Source organism: Scyliorhinus torazame, chromosome 10, assembly GCF_047496885.1.
Source record: "Scyliorhinus torazame isolate Kashiwa2021f chromosome 10, sScyTor2.1, whole genome shotgun sequence".
NCBI lineage: Eukaryota > Metazoa > Chordata > Chondrichthyes > Carcharhiniformes > Scyliorhinidae > Scyliorhinus > Scyliorhinus torazame.
This window is the reverse complement of record NC_092716.1, coordinates 134,352,111-134,372,079: the sequence shown is the minus strand read 5'-3', so window position 1 is coordinate 134,372,079 and position 19,969 is coordinate 134,352,111. Positions and strand designations below refer to the sequence as shown.

The window sequence follows — 19,969 nt, the reverse complement described above, 5'->3', positions numbered from 1 at the left end:
TGATCAGCTATGATCATGATGAGTGGCGGAGCAGGCTCGAAGGGCCAAAAGGCCTCCTCCTGCTCCTATCTTCTATGTATCTATGTATGTCATGTTGATGGACTTGGCAAGCAGCCAATTAGCTTGTTTGCAATCCGGGCCTTGGACAAATTCTTGTCTGGGATTGGTGGAGCTTTTCAGAAACTTCTGGAACAGGAGAAGTCAAACCCATTTTGTCAGTTCAGTGAAAGATCCAAGCCTGAAGCAGCTTTAAGGCACTCTCTCTCAGCCTTCTCTCAGGCGATTTAAGAGGCTCCCAGCCAGACCTGTGGCAAGCACACCAATTTAAAAGACTAAGGACAGTAGCCAGACCTGTGAAGGGTACAGCTGGTTTGAAACGCTGTGAGCAGGTTCTCCTATCAGGTCTGTAACAGTTTAATCCTCTGTCTGAATGGCTGGGAAGAGCCCAGTCTGAGAATTCTCTTCACGATACAGCCAGAATCTCTGCATAGAGATCAGACATGCAGTTGAAAGGCAGAGAGGATGTAAAATCTGCTGTAAACTCTCAGGTAGAAAACCCCAATAATATCTCCGGTGGTCGTATCATAGAATTGCACAGACCTGAATCTCCTGTGTGAAGGCGATTCCCCAGAGGATGACCTACAGTTTGGAAGTTCTAATGGATGGTAGTCCTTATAAGATCCGAACTTACCGATGGTTTGCAAAACCTCGCATTCTGAAGAGATCACCGCCTATAAGGATCTTAATTTCAGCAGCGAAGATCCTCAAATCTTTCATACCTCTTAATCCCTGTTATTTTTTAACCTTTCCTATCCCTTCACCATGTGTCTTTCTCGTGCGTGTCTGGATGGAGGGTGGGATGGGATTTTCGGAATAGGTTGACTTGTAGACCATTGTTTCATTATTTCCATTATATGTTCATCCTTTACTCTTGTCATAAATAAACATTTTATTAATGTTTTACTTATAAATCTGGTGCCTGTAACTCATTGAGGGTTAAAGCTATCAGGAAAATACACAAATCATTGGTTAGTTCATGTATATTGGGACTCTGGGGTCTGTGGGGCTGGAACTGACTGTGCACTCGTCCAGGGTGTCGTAACAGTGTCAGTAAGATTGCCTCTCGTTCTGCAATACTCCAGTAAGTACAACGCAGCATGCTCAACCTTTCCTCAACTCCTCAGCCCAGGAATCAGCCTCATGAACTTTCTCTGAAAATGCAAGTATATCCCTCCTTAATCATAGAATTTACAGTGCAAAAGTAGGTCATTCGGCCCATCGAGTCTGCACTGGCCCTTACAAAGAGTAGCATGCCTCCACCCTATCCCATAACCCAGTAACCCCACCGAACCATTTTGGGCACGAAGGGCAATTTAGCATGGCCAGTCCACCTAACCTGCACATCTTTGGACTGTGGGAGGAAACCAGAGCACCCGGAGGAAACCCATGCAGACATGAGGAGAAAATGAAAATTCCACACAGTCACCCGAAATCGAAATTGAACCCGGGTCCCTCGAGCTGTGAGGCAGCAGTGCTAATCATTGCGCCACCGTGCCCGAGTCTAATCCAGTACACTGTACTCTAGGTTCAGTCTCACCAATGCCCTGGAGACCTGTAGCAAGAATTGCCTGTTATTATACTATTTTGGGGTTAAACCAATTAAACTAAATGAACAAACTGAGGGAAAAATTAAATGGACAGTCCCTTAAAGGGATATTGAATCAAGCAAAAAAACAAATGACAAAGGAAAATTAAAACATGAAATTGAAATGTGATTCAAGGGATCTCTGAAACACCCAATTCCCCATGGTGCCAACGAGGCACGGAAGGCCTTGATGATGCCAGCAGACATCATGTGATCCATCTCCACTGACATCTGGCCGTGAATATAACTGCAATAGAGGGCAAGACAGACAGGCCAGTGACCCCTCGTCTGTTTTTACACTCCATCCCCCTTGCAGTAAAGGCTACCTTTCCATTTGCCTTCCAAACTACTTGTTGTACCTCTTTGCTATTTGTTGTGATTCATGTACAAAAAAACCCAGATGGATTGTGGGGAATCACAGAGAATGTCACAACTTACCGAGTAGCGGTTGATATAATGGTTGCATTCCCCAGTTTTTCAGCCAGTAGTGTGAACTGGGTGATGTATTTATCACTGCCGAGCTGCCAGGAATGCTGCTGCAATTGGCCAATGTAGGGGCTCCCCTCTCCTCCTTCCAGTGTGAGATATTTGACCTCTGTCCGTCTCTGAAGACTGAGGGCCTGAGCAAGGAACCAGTCACATGATTCCTCATTGCTGATGTTCAGCTTCACAGCAAACTTTCCCCTCCACTTCATCAAGGCAGGGGCCTGCAGATAAATAAAGGGAGAAGTAGAGTTTAGTGCCTTTTACAAAGGGAAAGGCAACAGCGCAGAAGGTAAGCCAGCAGTCTCGGGAATGAACGACCCAGTGATGTTTAACAGAGAAGGGAGACAGTCTGACTGCCATTTCAGTGAAAGAGGAAGACTCTGCAGTCAGCATTCTGGGCTTCATTGAAAATATATACATAATTATTCCACCCTTGCTAAACCTTCTCGAGCGCAGCCCACCAGAGGGCAATCTAGCCTAGGCCAGGCATTCATTTACCTCTCAAACATAGGAACTGCTAAAGATCAAACAGTTCCAGGCAGGTACAGCGCAGAGTTAGATACAGAGTAAAGCCTCTCTCTGCACTTCCCATCAAACCCTCCCAAGACAGGAACAGCACAGGGCTAGATACAGAGGAAAGCTCCCCCTACAATATCCCCTTCAAACACTCCCAGGACAGGTACAGCACAGGGTTGGATACAGAGTGAAGCTCCCTCTACACTGTCCCCATAAAACACTTACAGGTCAGCTACAGCACAGGGTTAAATACAGAGCAAAGCTCCCTCTACACTACCCCATGAAGCACTTCCAGGACAGGTGCAGCATGGGGTTTATACAGAGAAAAGGTCCATCTATATCGTCCCCATCAAACACTCCCAGGGCATGCACAACACGGGGTTAGATACAGAGTAAAGCTCCCTCTGCACTGTCCCCATCACTCTCAGGGCAGCTACAGCACAGGGTTGAATACAAAGTAAAGCTCCCTCTACAAATTCCCCCATCAAACACTCCCAGGATAGGTAGCGCACGGGGTTAGGTTTAGAGTAAAGCTCCTGTGGTGGTATGTATTAGGGGTAATACGGTACACCACTTGTCGACAGGCTATTGGTGGAGGGATGCCAGGTCCTGATAGGATCTGCCACCTACTGGACTCCACCCAAAAATGCCGGGAGAAGAACCCAGCTTTTCCCTCCATTTTCCTCAGCAGCTGCATTCTGTAACCACGCTGCTGGGGATAAAGTTCTGCTTGATAAAGCCTTCAATTGACATTACCTCAACCTGCCTCGCGTCATATTGACGGTGGTACAATTTATTAAGCAGAATTTAAATTGAAGAAAACGACGTGGGAACATGGAGCTCCGAATCACCCCGGAGTGCCTGCGCATCGCACCCCAAGCAGCTAACTCGGCCTCTATCTTCAAACACTGGCTGGCATGCTTTGAGGGCTATCTCCGAACGGCTCCCGGCACACCGACAGACGAACAAAAGATGCAGGTCCTCTATTCCAGGGTGAGTCCTGACGTCTACTCCCTTATCGAGGACGAGGACGGTTTCACCGGTGCCATCGCGCGCTGAAGGGTATCTACATCCGGCCCGCCAACCAGGTTTTTGCTCGCTACCAGCTCGCTACACGACGGCAATTTCCCGGGGAATCGCTGGACGAGTTTTATAACGCCCTGCAGATCCTGGGTCGAAACTGCAACTGCCCGGTGGTAACAGCGAATGAACACACAGAGCTCCTGGTCCACGATGCGTATGTGGCAGGTTTGGCCTCTTCCCAGATCCGCCAGAGGCTTCTGGAGAAAGAATCTCTGGGACTTACAGAAGCTCGGGCCCTGGCGGCATCCCTCGATGTGGCCTCGCGTAAAGCCCGCGCCTACGCCCCCGACCGCACTACAGCCCCTTGGGCTCCGTGGACCCCCGCTGTGGTCGACTCTCCGACACCCCGCCCCCCCACCCCCGCAAACCTGCGCGGCCAAAACACCAGACAAACCGGGGGGGCCCCGCTGCTATTTTTGCGGCCAGCCGAAACACCCTCGGCAGCGCTGCCCGGCCCGCGCGGCTACCTGCAAAAGCTGCGGGAAGAAGGGCCACTACGCGATGGTGTGCAAGTCCCACGGGGTCGCCGCTATCTCCGGGGAAGAAACGGGACCACAGACCCAGCCCCCCCAGCGATCCACGTGCGACCAATGGACGCCGCCATTTTGGACCCCGGACGCCACGAGGGAGAGCTGGGCGCCGCCATTTTGTCCACCCCCGACCGCGCTCGATCCGTGGACGCTGCCATCTTGGCTGAAGGACCCCGACACACACGGCCACATACTGCCTGATTACGATGCTCAACTTCAACAACCACGTCTGGCTTCGACGACCCCCGACCAGTCGCAACTCCGGACGCTCCAGACTGCAACCACTACAGTCCTAGTGAATGGCTACGAGACGCCGTGTCTTATCGACTCTGGGAGCACGGAGAGCTTCATTCATCCAGACACGGTAAGGCGCTGTTCCCTCGTAATTCAGCCAAGCACCCAGAAAATTTTCCTGGCGGCGGGATCCCACTCCGTTCAGATCACGGGGTTCTGCATCGCTAACCTAACGGTGCAGGGGAGGGAGTTCCGAAATTACCGGCTATATGTCCTCCCCCATCTCTGTGCGCCCACACTCCTAGGGTTGGACTTCCAACGCAACCTCCAGAGTTTAACATTTAAATTTGGCGGCCCTATACCCCCACTGACTGTCTGCAGCCTCGCGACCCTCATGGTTGAACTGCCTTCCTTGTTTGCGAACCTCACCCCAGATTGCAAACCCGTCGCCACAAGGAGCAGACGGTACAGCGCCCAGGACCGAGCATTTATCCGGCCCGAAGTCCAGAGGCTGCTGAAGGAAGGCATCATTCAGGCTAGCAACACTCCCTGGAGAGCCCAGGTGGTAGTCGTTAAGACCGGGGAGAAACAGAGGATGGTCATCGACTATAGTCAGACCATCAACAGGTACACTCAGCTAGATGCGTACCCTCTCCCCCGCATATCCGACATGGTCAATCGGATTGCACAGTACAAGGTCTTTTCCACCGTGGACCTCAAGTCCGCCTACCACCAGCTCCCCACCCGTCCCGGTGACCGCAACTATACTGCCTTCGAAGCAGACGGGCGGTTATACCACTTTTTAAGGTTTCCATTCGGCGTCACGAACGGAGTCTCGGTCTTCCAACGAGAGATGGACCGAATGGTTGACCAGCACGATTTACGGGCCACATTCCCGTATCTCGGCAACGTCACCATCTGCGGCCACGACCAGCAGGACCACGACGCCAACCTCCAAAAATTCCTCCAGGCCGCTCACGCCCTGAACCTCACTTACAACAAAGAAAAATGTGTGTTCCGCACCGATCGTCTAGCCATCCTGGGCTACGTTGTGCGTAATGGAGTGATAGGCCCCGACCCTGAACTCATGCGCCCCCTCATGGAGTTCCCTCTCCCCCACTGTGCCAAAGCCCTGAAACGTTGCCTGGGCTTCTTTTCTTATTACGCCCAGTGGGTTCCACAATACGCCGACAAGGCCCGTGCGCTAATCCAGTCCACTACTTTTCCCCTGTCGACAGAGGCATGCCAGGCCTTTAGCTGCATCAAAGAGGATATCGCAAAGGCCATGATGGGCGCCATCGATGAGTCCCTCCCCTTCCAGGTCGAGAGCGACGCATCGGATGTAGCTCTGGCGGCCACCCTCAACCAAGCAGGCAGACACGTGGCCTTCTTCTCCCGAACCCTCCACGCTTCAGAAATCCGCCACTCCTCAGTGGAAAAGGAGGCACGAGCAATAGTGGAAGCTGTGCGACACTGGGGGATTACCTGGCCGGTAGAAGATTCACTCTCCTCACTGACCAACGGTCGGTTGCCTTCATGTTCGATAATGCACAGCGGGGCAAGATCAAGAACGACAAGATCTTGCGGTGGAGGATCGAACTCTCCACCTTCAATTATGAGATCTTGTACCGTCCCGGAAAGCTGAACGAGCCATCCGATGCCCTATCTCACGGCACATGTGCCAATGTACAAGTGGACCATCTACAAGCCCTCCACGAGGACCTCTGCCACCCGGGGGTCACTCGTTTCTACCACTTCCTTAAGGCCCACAACCTCCCTTACTCCGTTGAGGACGTCCGAACAGTCACCAGAAACTGCCAGATCTGCGCTGAGTACAAACCGCACTTTTTCAGGCCAGATAGAGCGCACCTGGTTAAGACCTCTTGACCCTTTGAACTCCTCAGTTTGGATTTCAAAGGCCCCCTCCCCTCCACCGATCGCAACGCGTACTTCCTGAACATCGTTGACGAATACTCCCGTTTCCCTTTCGCCATCCCCCGCCCCGACATGACAGCGTCCACGGTCATTAAAGCCCTCGGTACCATTTTTACACTGTTCGGTTTCCCCGACTATATCCATAGCGACAGGGGGTCCTCCTTTATGAGTGACGAACTGCGTCAATTCCTGCTCAGCAAGGGCATAGCCTCGAGCAGGACGACCAGTTACAACCCCCGGGGGAACGGGCAGGTAGAAAGGGAGAATGGAACGGTCTGGAAGGCCGTCCTGCTGGCCCTCCGGTCTAGGAGTCTCCCAATTTCCCGCTGGCAGGAGGTCCCCCCGGATGCCCTTCACTCTATCCGGTCCCTGCTGTGCACCACCACGAATCAAACGCCTCACGAGCGCCTCCTCCTCTTTCCTAGGAAGTCCTCCTCTGGAACGCCACTTCCGACCTGGCTAGCAGCTCCGGGACCCATTCTGCTCCGGAAACATGTGCGGGCGCACAAGTCAGATCCGTTGGTGGAACGGGTGCATCTCCTTCACGCCAACCCGCAATACGCCTATGTGGAGTACCCCGATGGCCGACAGGACATGGTCTCCCTGCGAGATCTGGCGCCCGCCGGAGCTACCCACACACCCCCAACGCCAATCATCACCTCCTCACTCCCGCCGGTTCATCCTGCAGCCACCCCCTTCCCGGGGGGTTCAGCTCTCCTCCCAGACCCGCCCAGGAGTAAGGGCACAGGGGACAGCACTACGCTTCCAGAGTCGACGGGACTCGAGCCAGCGCCATCACCACCACGCCCGAGACGATCGGAAAGGACGACCAGGGTGCCCATCCGGCTCATCGAATCACTTTAACTCTCAACGTTTTCAGTTATTGTGTTATAGTTATGGCATCATGCCGACCCTGTTTGGCCCGTTGGCCCAGTTGAAGCGATAATTTTGTGTTTTGTTCAAAGCTACGGCACAGTACCGACTCTGTAAACCCCTACCACCATGCGGGTTCTTTTTCAACAAGGGGTGAATGTGGTGGTATGTATTAGGGGTAATACGGTACACCACGTGTTGACAGGCTATTGGTGGAGGGATGCCAGGTCCTGATAGTATCTGCCACCTACTGGACTCCACCCAGAAATGCCGGTATAAGAACCCAGCTTTTCCCTCCATTTTCCTCAGCAGCTGCATTCTGTAACCACGCTGCTGGGGATAAAGTTCTGCTTAATAAAGCCTTCAATTGACATTACCTCAACCTGCCTCGCGTCATATTGACAGTGCTACAGCTCCCTTTACAGTCTCCCCATTAAATACTCCCAGAACAGGGACAGCACGGGGCTAGATACAGACAATAGCTCTATCTACACTGTCTGAACAAACACTCCTAGGACAGATACAGCACGGAGTTAGATGCAGAGTAAACCTCACTCTCCACTGTCCCCAACAAAAACTGCCAAGATCAGATACAGAGTAAAGCTCCATCTACATTGTCCCCATCAAACATTCCTAGGACAGGTACAACAAGTGGTCAGATACTGACAAAGCTCCCTCTATTCTGTCCCGTCAAATGGTCCCAGATCAAGGCCAGCACAGGGTTAGATACAGAGTAAATATCCCTCTACACTGTCCCCATCAAACAATCCCAGGACAGGTACAGCACGGGGCTATATACAGAATAAATGTCCCTCTGCAATGCCCCATCAAATACATCCAGGACTGGATACTCCCTGGACTGATACAGCACGGGGTTAGATACAGAGTAAAGCTCCCTCCACATGGTCCCCAATCAAACACTCCCAGGATAGGTAGAGCACAGGGTTAAATACATATTAAAGCTCCCTCTATGCTGTCCTCATCAAACACCTACAGGACAGGTACAACACGGGGTTAGATACAGAGTAAAACTTCAACTACACTGTCTAATCAAACACCCCCAATGCAGGTACAGCATGGGATTAGATACACAGTAAAGCTCCATCTACATTTGGGGTCTATGTTCATACATCTTTGAAAGTTGCCACTCAAGTGGATAGAGCTGTGAAGAAGGCCTATGGTGTGCTAGCGTTCATTAACAGAGCGATTGAATTTAAGAGCCGTGAGGTGATGATGCAGCTGTACAAAACTTTGGTAAGGCCACATTTGGAGTACGGTGTACAGTTCTGGTCGCCTCATTTTGGAACGGATGTGGAAGCTTTGGAAAAGGTGCAAAGGAGATTTACCAGGATGTTGCCTGGAAGGGAGAGTAGGTCTTACAAAGAAAGGTTGAGGGTGCTAGGCCTTTTCTCATTAGAACGGAGAAGGATGAGGGGGCGACTTGATAGAGGTTTATAAGATGATCAGGGGAATAGATAGAGTAGATAGTCAGAGACTTTTTCCCCAGGTGGAACAAACCATTACAAGGGGACATAAATTTAAGGTGAATGGTGGAAGATATAGGAGGGATATCAGAGGTAGGTTCTTTACCCAGAGAGTAGTGGGGGCATGGAATGCACTGCCTGTGGAAGTAGTTGAGTCGGAAACATTAGGGACCTTCAAGCAGCTATTGGATAGGTACATGGATTACGGTAGAATGATATAGTGTAGATTAATTTGTTCTTAAGGGCAGCACGGTAGCATTGTGGATAGCACAATTGCTTCACAGCTCCAGGGTCCCAGGTTCGATTCCGGCTTGGGTCACTGTCTGTGCGGAGTCTGCACATCCTCCCCGTGTGTGCGTGGGTTTCTTCCGGGTGCTCCGGTTTCCTCCCACAGTCCAAAGATGTGCAGGTTAAGTGGATTGGCCATGATAAATTGCCCTTAGTGTCCAAAATTGCCCTTAGTGTTGGGTTGAGGTGTTGACCTTGGGTAGGGTGCTCTTTCCAAGAGCCGATGCAGACTCGATGGGCCGAATTGTCTCCTTCTGCACTGTAAATTCTATGATAATCTATGATTAATCTAGGACAAAGGTTCGGCACAACATCGTGGGCCGAAGGGCCTCTGTGCTTTATTTTTCTATGTTCTATGTACACTGTTCCCATCAAACACTACCAGGACAGATACAGCACTGGCTTATATTCAGAGTAAAGCTCCGCCTACATTGTCCCCATCAAACATTCCTAGGCATGTACAACAAGAGGTCAGATACAGACAAGCTCTCTCTACACTGTCCCGTCAAATGGTCCCAGGACAAGGACAGCACAGGATTAGATACAGAGAAAAGCTTCACCTGCATTGTGCCAATCCAACAGCCCCAAGACAGACTTCCGGTGGCTGCCATGGAGTGAGTGGTCGCACATTTGGTGGCTCCTGCTCAAGGCGGTATTTATCTGTCTTTTCCCCAAAAGAATGGCAAAAGCTTTGATGGCAAGAGGTGGAGGGGTGCCTGTAGAAGGTTTTACTCCTCTGGTGTGGCTGGTGGATGGATCCATGAACTAGACGTTGGATGAGAAGAAAGGAGCTGCTGGAATAGGAGAGTCTTCCTGGTGCGCCACAGGATAAGATGGCGGAGGGCAAGGGGTCAAGTGTCCAATGACCATCAGAGCAGCTAGTGGAGGTGCTGAACATAAAGTTCAGTCAGCAGAGGAAGGAGGCCCGAAGACCTGACCAAAGTGGTGGAATCGATTTAAATGGGTATCGAGAAAGTGGACAGAAGCTGGAGTCCCAGAGCCGGCCGATCCACAAAGTGGAGGAGGCGGTGGGAGAGCAGGAGGAGCAGTTGGCCTTGTTCATGGCCGAGGTGGGGGTGATGCGGGAGACCCAGAAGAGGCTGAAGGAGGAAGTGGAGGATCTGGAGAATCGCTCCAGAAGACAAAATTTGAGGATCATGGAGATGCCTGAAGGCATCGAAGGAGCGGAGGCTGGCACGTATGTGGCTGGAATGTTGGAGAAGCTGATGGGAGAGGGGGCCTTTGACCGGTCCCTGGAGGTCGACCGAGCGCACAGGGCGCTGATGAGGAGCTGCAGGCGGGCGAGCCACCAAGGGCAATGGTGGTGCAGTTGCCCCGCTTCCTGGATAAGGATAAAATCTTCCGATGGGCGAGGCAGACGAGGATGTGTACCTGGGAAGGGAAAGAGCTGCGGGTGTACCAGGACTTGAGAGCAGAACTGGTGAAGGGGAGGGCCAGGTTTAACTGGGTCAAGGCTGCCCTCTTTAAGAATGGGGTGAAGTTCAGAGTGCTGTACCTGGCCTGTCTCTGGGTGACTTTCCATATTATTTTGGTATGTCAGAAGATGCGATGGAGTTCATGAGGGACGACGGTATGGGAGGAGATTGAGGACATTGAACTTTGGAGGATCTTGGGCGTGTGATTGTTTGTTTTCTGAGAAATGGTTCCCTTTGAATTGTTTCTTTGTTTTAATGGTGGGCTTTTTGGAGGGTAGGCTCTTCATGTGGGAACATCGCGGGTGAGTGCACCCTTTCCTGTTCTTTAGGGGAGTATGCATGGGGGGAGGGGAATTGGGGAGGTAGGTTGGTTGGAGGCCTTGGGCATAGGCCACCATGCTAGCTGGGCGGTCTCGTTAACGAGAGTGCTGTGGGGGGTTGTCAGGAGGTGGGAGTAGGAGGGTTGGATGTGGTTGATGTTTTCATTAAGAGTGGGGGAGAAGGGGGAAGGTTGCTGACAAGGGCGCGGTTAATATGGCGCAGTGAGAAAAGGGTCGATGATGGTGGACATCCAAGGGTGGGCCTGGAACTGCCCAAAAAGGGGTATGGCTGATCAGCAGGGGAGGGGGATGGGGAGCCCACTGACCAGGCTGGCTACTTGGAACGTGAGGGGGCTGAATGGCCAGTCAGACGGTCATGTGTGTTTGTGCACCTGAAAAATCTGAAGCTTGCAGGACACGCACTTAAAGATAGGGGATTGAGGAAAGGTTGAGTGGGGCAGGTGTTCCATTCGAGACTGGATATGAATACGAAGGGGGTGGTGGTACTGGTGAATAAGCGAGTGGCGTTTGAGGTGGGGAGTATAGTGGCAGACCCATGGGGGGAGGTTTGTGATGGTAAGTGGAAAGCTGGAGGGGTTGTCGGTGGTCCTGGTAAACGTTTAGTCCCAAACTGAGATGATGGAGACTTTATGATGCGGGTGCTGGGGAACATTATGACTTTGTCTCGCACTGGTTGATCATGGGGGTAGATTTTAGTATGGTTACGGAATCGAGCTTAAAACGGTCGAGCCGGAGGTCAGTGAAGGTGTCTGCAGTGGCGAAGAAGGAGTTGAAGGGGTTTATGGAGCATATGGCAGGGTGGGGAGGGAGGGGGGCTGCTGGGGGACCCATGGAAGTTTGGGAAACTGAGGGAAAAGGAATTTTCATACTTCTCCCACATGCACCAGGTGTACTCCCAGATTAACTTTTTTGTGCTGGATAAGGCGTTGCTGCCGGGGGTGGTTGACTTGGAGTATTCGGCAATCATGGTCTCTGACCACGCATCGCACTGGGTGGATTGGCGAGTGGACTGGGGGGTGGGGGTTCAGTGCCCGCAGTGGAGGTTGGATGTGGGGCTGTTGGCAGGTGAGGTGGTGTGTGAGCGGGTGAGTGCTGCCACCTGAGGGTACATGGAGCTAAATGGCATGGGGGAGGTCATAGCCGCCACGATTTGGGAGGCGCTCAAAATGGGGGTTAGGGGGAAGTTTATCTCAACTCGGGCGCATAGGGAGAAGGCAGAGCAGGGGGAGATGGCAAGGCTGGTAGATGAGATCCTGAGGGAACACAGAAGGTATTCAGAGAACCCAGAGGCAGGGCTGTTGAAGGAGTGACAGAGGCTCCAGATGGCGTTTTGGTTAGTGTCCATGGGGAAGGGGGTGAGGCAGTTACGGAGGGCCAGAGGGGCAATATATGAATACGGTGAAGTCGAGACATCCTGAGTGAATGAGATATCCAGAGTGGGAATTGGAACTTGCAATTTGGAGCAGTGTGGTAATTCCGTGCAGAGTGGGACGAGGTGCTTTTTCCCTTTTTGTTTTGTTTTCTTCTTCTGGCTTTTGTAACTGTTAATCTGCAGGGAGAGATCCAGAGAGCATCGAGGGAAGGTAAGTGATACAAATACCTTTTCAAATTGTGGGGGGAAAACTGAAGTGAAATCACAGTAAAGCTGTGACCTAATTGACAGGTAGGAAATCTGTTAAATTAAAAAATAATAACATTGAAGAAAAAACTAATTAAAATTTATCAATAATCTAGGTAGAGGAGTAACTAAACCTGAGGGCAGAGATTAGTATTTAGCATTTAATTTTACAGTAAATATCTAGCATCAGGGGCATACGAGTTAATTGTAACTCAATCTAACAATAATTCAAGTATTTATTTTAAATTAATGAACAAGTGCTTAAATGTCACTCAGCGGGGTGCAGTGCTCCAACTGTGAGGTGTGACAATTCTGTGATGCTTCCAGTGTTCCGGTTGACTACATCTGCAGCAAGTGTAGCCAATGGCAGCTCCTCACGGACCACGTGGTTCGGTTGGAGCAGCAGTTGGATGCATTTAAGAGCATGCAGGTGGCGGAAAGCGTCACAGATAGGAGTTGCAGAGATGTGGTCACACCCAAGGAGCAGGCAGACAGATCGGTGACCACTAGAAAGGGCAGGCAATCAGCGCAGGAATCCCCTGTGGTTGGCCCCTAACAGGTATACTGTTTTTGATTCTGTTGAGGGGGATAGCCTATCAGGGGAAAACAACAGCAGCCAGAACAGTGGCACCAGAACTGGCTCTGTTGCTCAGCAGGGGAGGGCAAAGTGCAGGAGAGCGATAGTTATAGGGGACTCTATAGTAAGAGGCATGGATAGGCACTCCTGCGGACGTGAAAGAGACTCCAGGATGGTGTGTTACCTCCCTGGTGCCAGGGTCAAGGATGTCTCTGAATGAACACAGGACATCCTGAAAGGGGAGGGTTAACAGCCAGAGGTCTGTACCTGAGCAAGACACCCACCGTGTTCAAGTGAAGGCAAGCATCCAGCAGAGGGCAGCAGAGCAGAGCCGCTGATTGGCTGTTGCGGGGAAAATTTGCATTGCAGTCACTGTATCCAGAAGGTGTACCTGACCAAGACACCCTCCGTGTTCAAGTGAAGGCAAGCATTCAGCAGAGCGGAGCTGCTGATTGGCTGTTTAGGGGAACATTTGCATCAGTGCATTGCAGTCACTGTATCCAGAAGGTGTACCTGAGCAAGACACCCTCCATGTTCAAGTGAAGGCAAGCATCCAGCAGAGCAGAGATGCTGATTGGCTGTTGCGGGGCAAATTTGCATCAGTGCAAGGAATTGTAATGTAAAGAGTGATATGTGTATAATAATATCAAAATTGAATGGAAGAAAGTCAAGGCAATGTGTAACTCTGCTGGAAATGTACAGTCAAGACAATTTGAAATGTTTCTGTAATGCTTATGATAAATGTTGTGAATAAAGTATATTTTTTTGAATAATTTTTTTTTTTTTAATTTGCATCAGTGCATTGCAGTCACTGTATCCCGAAGGTGGTTTGTGGAGGAGCTGTTGTCAAGTGACAGTTAAACCCCAAACACTTCTTCAGTGTTTCCCTCCCTACCACCTCCTCTAACCAAAAAAAAACAATCACTGTAAGGATGCCAGCCGAGTGAAGATCAAGAGGGATACTCGAGGTAGAAGTAGAAAGATGTCACAGTCAGCAGGTAAGTGATTGGCGGGTGACTGGTAAGTAGTTTTTCTTTTCCCTGAGGTGTGTTGATAAGGTAAGGTTTTTCTATTTCTATTTTTATTTTATCGTGTGATTGGTAACAATTTTACTTTTTTTTTCCTTTTTCATTTATCTATTATTTGATATTATAGTTGGACTAAGTTAAGCATAAGATTAAAAATGGCAGAAGAACTCAGACCCGTGTTATGCTCCTCTTGTTCAATGTGGGAGCTCAGGGACGTGGCTGATGTCCCTGGCTCCTTCACGGGCGGGAAGTGTGTCCAGCTACAGTTCTTGTTAGACCGCATGACGGCACTGGAGCTGCGGATGGACTCACTTTGGAGCATCCGCGATGCTGAGGAGGTCGTGGATAGCACGTTTAGCGAATTGCTCACACCACACATTAGGATTGCTGAGGGAGAAAGGGAATGGGTGACCAAAAGGCAGAGAAAAAGCAGGAAGGCAGTGCAGGTGTCCCCTGCGGTCATCTCCCTCCAAAACAGGTATACCGTTTTGGATACTGTTGGGGGAGATGGCTCACCAGGGGAAGGCAGCAGTAGCCAGGTTCATGGCACCGTGGCTGGCTCTGCTTTACAGAATGGTGGGAAAAAGAGTGGAAGGTGTAGCCAGTTAAAATGGCTAACTCCCGATTTAGAATGGTTAACTCCTGATTTAAAATGGTGAATGGCAATGGCTGATGGGAAAGTCAGCCAACAGGACACAAACGAGCAGCTGCAGGTTGAGTGTGTATTTACCTCTGGAAAGGCCAGACAAGATCGATACCAGGAACCATCAGCATAACAAAACACCAGCCATCAGCATATTAATGAGCAATCCCCGGGAACAATGAGCAACATTTAGACACATAAAGCAAAACCAGACTCTTTGGCGCCAGCAGAAGCCGACACAAAGGGAGGTGAACGACCACCTCAGGACCGCCCATCGATCAGGGAATCGCTCCAGCATTGGAGAAAATCAAACCAAGTGATTGGGACAAAGTCCAATCACTTGGAACCAGGTACAGGGTCCGCTCCGAAAGGCGGGAAGCCCCTGGGGACTATAAGAATTAAGCCCAAGTTCAAATTGTTCTTTCTTGATCGGGTCACTCAGCAACACGAACCAACCCTTGACAGTGACCGGTCCAGCCACCGCTGATATCCAGTAAGTCTTACTTCAACGCTCGCTACGAGATAGGCGCTCCTAGCTACCAATCTGTACCAACTTCGAATCCCGCAGGCTCAGAACCCGAACGAAAGGCCATTCGTTTCCCTGACCTGGTGGGCCAGTACCAAGTTAAGTATTGGCCTGTTAGTCGTAGAAGTAGTTTAGATGTAGAATTTATACATGAGTAGTGATTACTGTGTGTAATAAATGTGCTTTGATTTAAATCTTACTAAGCGGTGTATTGGATTATTAATCATTACTCTGACTTGAACCACGTGGCGGTATCATAAAGATACCTGGCGACTCAAGAGCAAAGGTGATAAAACAGAGCAATTAAACTGAGGCAAAAGTTAGCAACAAAGGGCTATAGTCATAGGGGATTTATGGATAGGCGGTTCTGTGGTCGGAAACGAGACTCCCAAATGGTATGTTGCCTCCCAGGTGCACGGGTCAGGGATGTCTCAGATCAGCTGCAGACATTCTGAAGGGGGATGGTGAAGAGCCAGTTCTTGTGGTGCATACAGGCACCAATGATATAGGTAAAAAACAGGATGAGGTCCTACAAGCAGAATTTAGGGAGTTAGGAGCCAAGTTAAAAAGTCGGACCTCAGAGGTAGTAATCTGAGGATTGCTACCAGTGCCACGTGGTAGTCAGAGTAGAAATGAAAGAATAGGCAGGATGAACGCGTGGCTTGAGAAATGGTTCAGGAGGGAGGGGTTCAGATTTTTGGGACATTGGGACCGGTTCTGGGGGTGGTGGGACGACTACAAATTGGACGGTCTACACCTGGGCCGGACTGGAACCAATGTCCTTGGGGGTGCTTTTGCTAATGCTGTTGGGGAGGGTTTAAACTAATGTGGCAGGGGGATGGGAACCAAATGAGGAGGTTAGTGGACAGTAAGGAGGTAGTAACTAAAGCCTGTAAGGAACTAGATCATGAAGTCAGCGTGACTAAGGGGAAGAATAGGCAGGGAGCAGATGATGAACGCAAAGGGACTGGTGGTCTGAGGTGCATTTGTTTTCATAGAATTTACAGTGCAGAAGGAGGCCATTTGGCCCATCGAGTCTGCACCGGCTCTTGGAAAGAGCACCCTACCCAAGGTCCACACCTCCACCCTATCCCCATAATCCAATAACCTCACCCAACACTAAGGGCAATTTTGGACACTAAGGGCAATTTTGGACACTAAGGGCAATTTAGCATGGCCAATTCACCTAACCTGCACATCTTTGGACTGTGGGAGGAAACTGGAGCACACGGAGGAAACCCACGCAGACACGGGGAGAATGTGCAGACTCCGCACAGACAATGACCCAAGCCGGGAATCGAACCTGGGACCCTGGAGCTGTGAAGCAATTGTGCTATCCACAATGCTACCGTGCTGCCCACTAGTGTAATAGGTAAGGCAGATGAACTTAGGGCTTGGATTAGTACCTGGGAATTTGATGTTATTGCTATTTCTGAGACTTGGTTGAAGGAAGGGCATGATTGGCAACTAAATATCCCAGGATATCGATGCTTCAGGTGGGATAGAGAGGGAGGTAAAAGGGGTGGAGGAGTTGCATTACTGGTCAGAGAGGATATCACAGCTGTGCTGAAGGAGGGCACTATGGAGGACACGAGCAGTGAGGTGATATGGGCAGAGCTCAGAAATAGGAAGGGTGCGGTAACAATGTTGGGGCTGTACCACAGACCTCCCAACTGCGAGCGTGAGATAGAGGTACAAATATATAAACAGATTATGGAAAGATGTGGGAGCAACAGGGTGGTGGTGATAAGAGATTTTAATTTTCCCAACATTGACTGGGATACATTAGTGTCAGAGGTCTAGATGGAGCAGAATTTGTAAGGAGCATCCAGGAGGGTTGTCTAGAGCAGTATGTAAATAGTCCAACTCGGGAAGGGGCCATACTGGACCTGGTGTTGGGGAAGGAGCCTGGCCAGTTGGTTGAAGTTTCAGTCACGGATTACTTTGGGAATAGTGATCACAATTCCGTAAGTTTTAGAATACTCATGGGCAAAGACAAGAGTGGGCCTAAAGGAAGAGTGCTAAATTGGGGGAAGGCCAACCGTACCAAAATTCAGCAGGAGCTGGGGAATGTGGATTGGGAGCAGCTGTTTGAAGGTAAATCCACATTTGATATATGGGAGGCTTTTAAAGAGAGGTTGATTAGAGTGCAGGACAGACATGTCCCTGTGAAAATAAGGGATAGAAATGGCAAGATTAGGGAACCATGGATGACGGGTGGAATTGTGAGACTGGCTAAGAGGAAAAAGGAAGCAGACATAAGGTCTAGGCGACTGAAGACAGAAGAAGCTTTGGAAGAATATCGGGAATGTAGGACCAATCTGAAACGAGGAATCAAGAGGGCTAAAAGGGGTCATGAAATATCTTTAGCAAACAGGGTTAAGGAAAATCCCAAAGCCTTTTATTCATCTATAAGGAGCAAAAGGGTAACTAGAGAATGGGTTGGCCCACTCAAGGACAAAGAAGGAAAGTTATGCGTGGAGTCAGAGAAAATGGGTGAGATTCTTAACGAGTACTTTGCATCGGTATTCACCGAGGAGAGGGACATGACGGATGTTGAGGTTTGGGATAGATGTTTGATTACTCTAGGTCAAGTCGGCATAAGGAAGGAGGATGTGTTGGGTATTCTAAAAGGCATTAAGAACATAACAACATAAGAACGAGGAACAGGAGTAGGCCATCTGGCCCCTCGAGCCTGCTCCGCCATTTCATGAGATCATGGCTGATCTTTGTGGACTCAGCTCCACTCTCCGGCCCATACACCATATCCCCGAATCCCTTTATTCTTTAGAAAGGTATCTATCTTTTTCTTAAAAACGTTTAAAGAAGGAGCCTCAACTGCTTCACTGGGCAAGGAATTCCAGAGATTCACAACCCTTTGCGTGAAGAGTTCCTCCTAAATTCGGTCCTAAATCTACTTCCCCTTATTTTGAGGCTATGCCCCCTAGTTCTGATTTCCCTGACCAGTGGAAACAACCTGCCCGCATCTATCCTATCTATCCCCTTCATAATTTTATATGTTTCAATAAGATCCCCCCGCATCCTTCTAAACTCCAATGAGTACAGTCCCAGTCTACTCAACCTCTCGTCATAATCTAATCCCTTCAACTCTGGGATCAACCTCGTGAATCTCCTCTGCACTTCCTCCAGTGCCAATATGTCCTTTCTCAGGTAAGGAGACCAAAACTGAACACAATACTCCAGATGTGGCCTCACCAAAACCTTATACAATTGCAGCATAACCTCCCTAGTCTTGAGCTACATCCCTCTAGCAATGAAAGACAAAACTCGATTAGCATTCTTAATCACCTGTTGCACCTGCACACCAACTTTTTGCGACTCGTGCACCAGCACACCCAGGTCCCGCTGCACAGCAGCATGTTTTAACATCTTACCGTTTAAATAATAATCCATTCTGCTGTTATTCCTCCCAAAATGGATAGCCTCACACTTGGCAACATTGAATTCCATCTGCCAGACCCTAGCCCATTCACCTAACCTATCCAAATCCTTCTGCAGACTTCCGTATCCTCTGCACTTTTTGCTTTACCACTCATCTTAGTGTCGTCTGCAAACTTTGACACATTGCACTTGGTCCCCAACTCCAAATCATCTATATAAATTGTGAACAACTGCGGGCCCAACACTGATCCTTGAGGGATCCCACTAGTTACAGGTTGCCAACCAGAGAAACACCCATTTATCCCCACTCTCTGCTTTCTGTTAGTTAACCAATCCTCTACCCATGCTACCACTTTACCCTCAATGCCATGCATCTTTAGTTTATGCAGCAACCTTTTGTGTGGCACCTTGTCAAAAGCTTTCTGGAAATCCAGATATACCACATCCATTGGCTCCCCGTTATCTACTGCACTGGTAACGTCCTCAAAAAATTCTACCAAATTAGTCAGACACGACCTACCCTTTATGAATCCATGCTGTGTCTGCCCAATGGGACAATTTCCCTCCAGGTGCCCCGCTATTTCCTCCTTAATGATAGATTCCAGCATTTTCCCTACAACCGAAGTTAAGCTTAACGGCCTATAATTACCCGCTTTCTGCCGACCTCCTTTTTTAAACAGTGGTGTCACGTTTGCTACTTTCCAATCCTCTGGGACCACCCCAGAGTCTAGTGAATTTTGATAAATTATCACTAGTGCGTTTACAATTTCCCTAGCCATCTCTTTTAACACTCTGGGATGCATCCCATCATGGCCAGGAGACTTGCCTACCTTTAGCCCCATTAGCTTGCCCAATACTGCCTCCTTAGTGATTACAATCATCTCAAGGTCCTCACCGATCATATCTTTATTTCCATCAGTCACTGGCATGTTATTTGTGTCTTCCACTGTGAAGACTGACCCAAAAAACCTGTTCAGCTCCTCAGCCATTTCCCCGTCTCCTATTATTAAATCTCCCTTCTCATCTTCCAAAGGACCAATATTTACCTTAGCCACTTTTTTTTGTCTTATATATTTGTAGAAGCTTTTACTATCTGCTTTTATGTTCTGAGCCAGTTTACTTTCATAGTCTACCTTACTCTTTATAGCTTTTTTAGTAGCTTTCTGTTGTCCCCTAAAGACTTCCCAGTCCTCTAGTCTCCCACTAATTTTTGCCACTTTGTATGTTTTTCCCTTCAATTTGATACTCTCCCTCACCTCCTTAGATATCCACGGTCGATTTTTCCCCTTTCTACCGTCTTTCTTTTTTGTCGGTATGAACCTTT

At 49.5% G+C, this 19,969-nt stretch overlaps 1 protein-coding gene across 1 annotated transcript in view; it reads right to left on the bottom strand.

Annotated features, from left to right (window-relative positions):
- LOC140430942 (SITS-binding protein) overlaps positions 1-19,969 on the bottom strand; it is a 256,680-nt gene that overhangs the window by 89,676 nt on the left and 147,035 nt on the right. Inside the window, exon 6 of the mRNA XM_072518773.1 lies at positions 2,084-2,352. Within this exon, the coding sequence (XP_072374874.1) occupies positions 2,084-2,352 (269 nt within the window). The remainder of the gene's footprint in view (positions 1-2,083; positions 2,353-19,969) is intronic.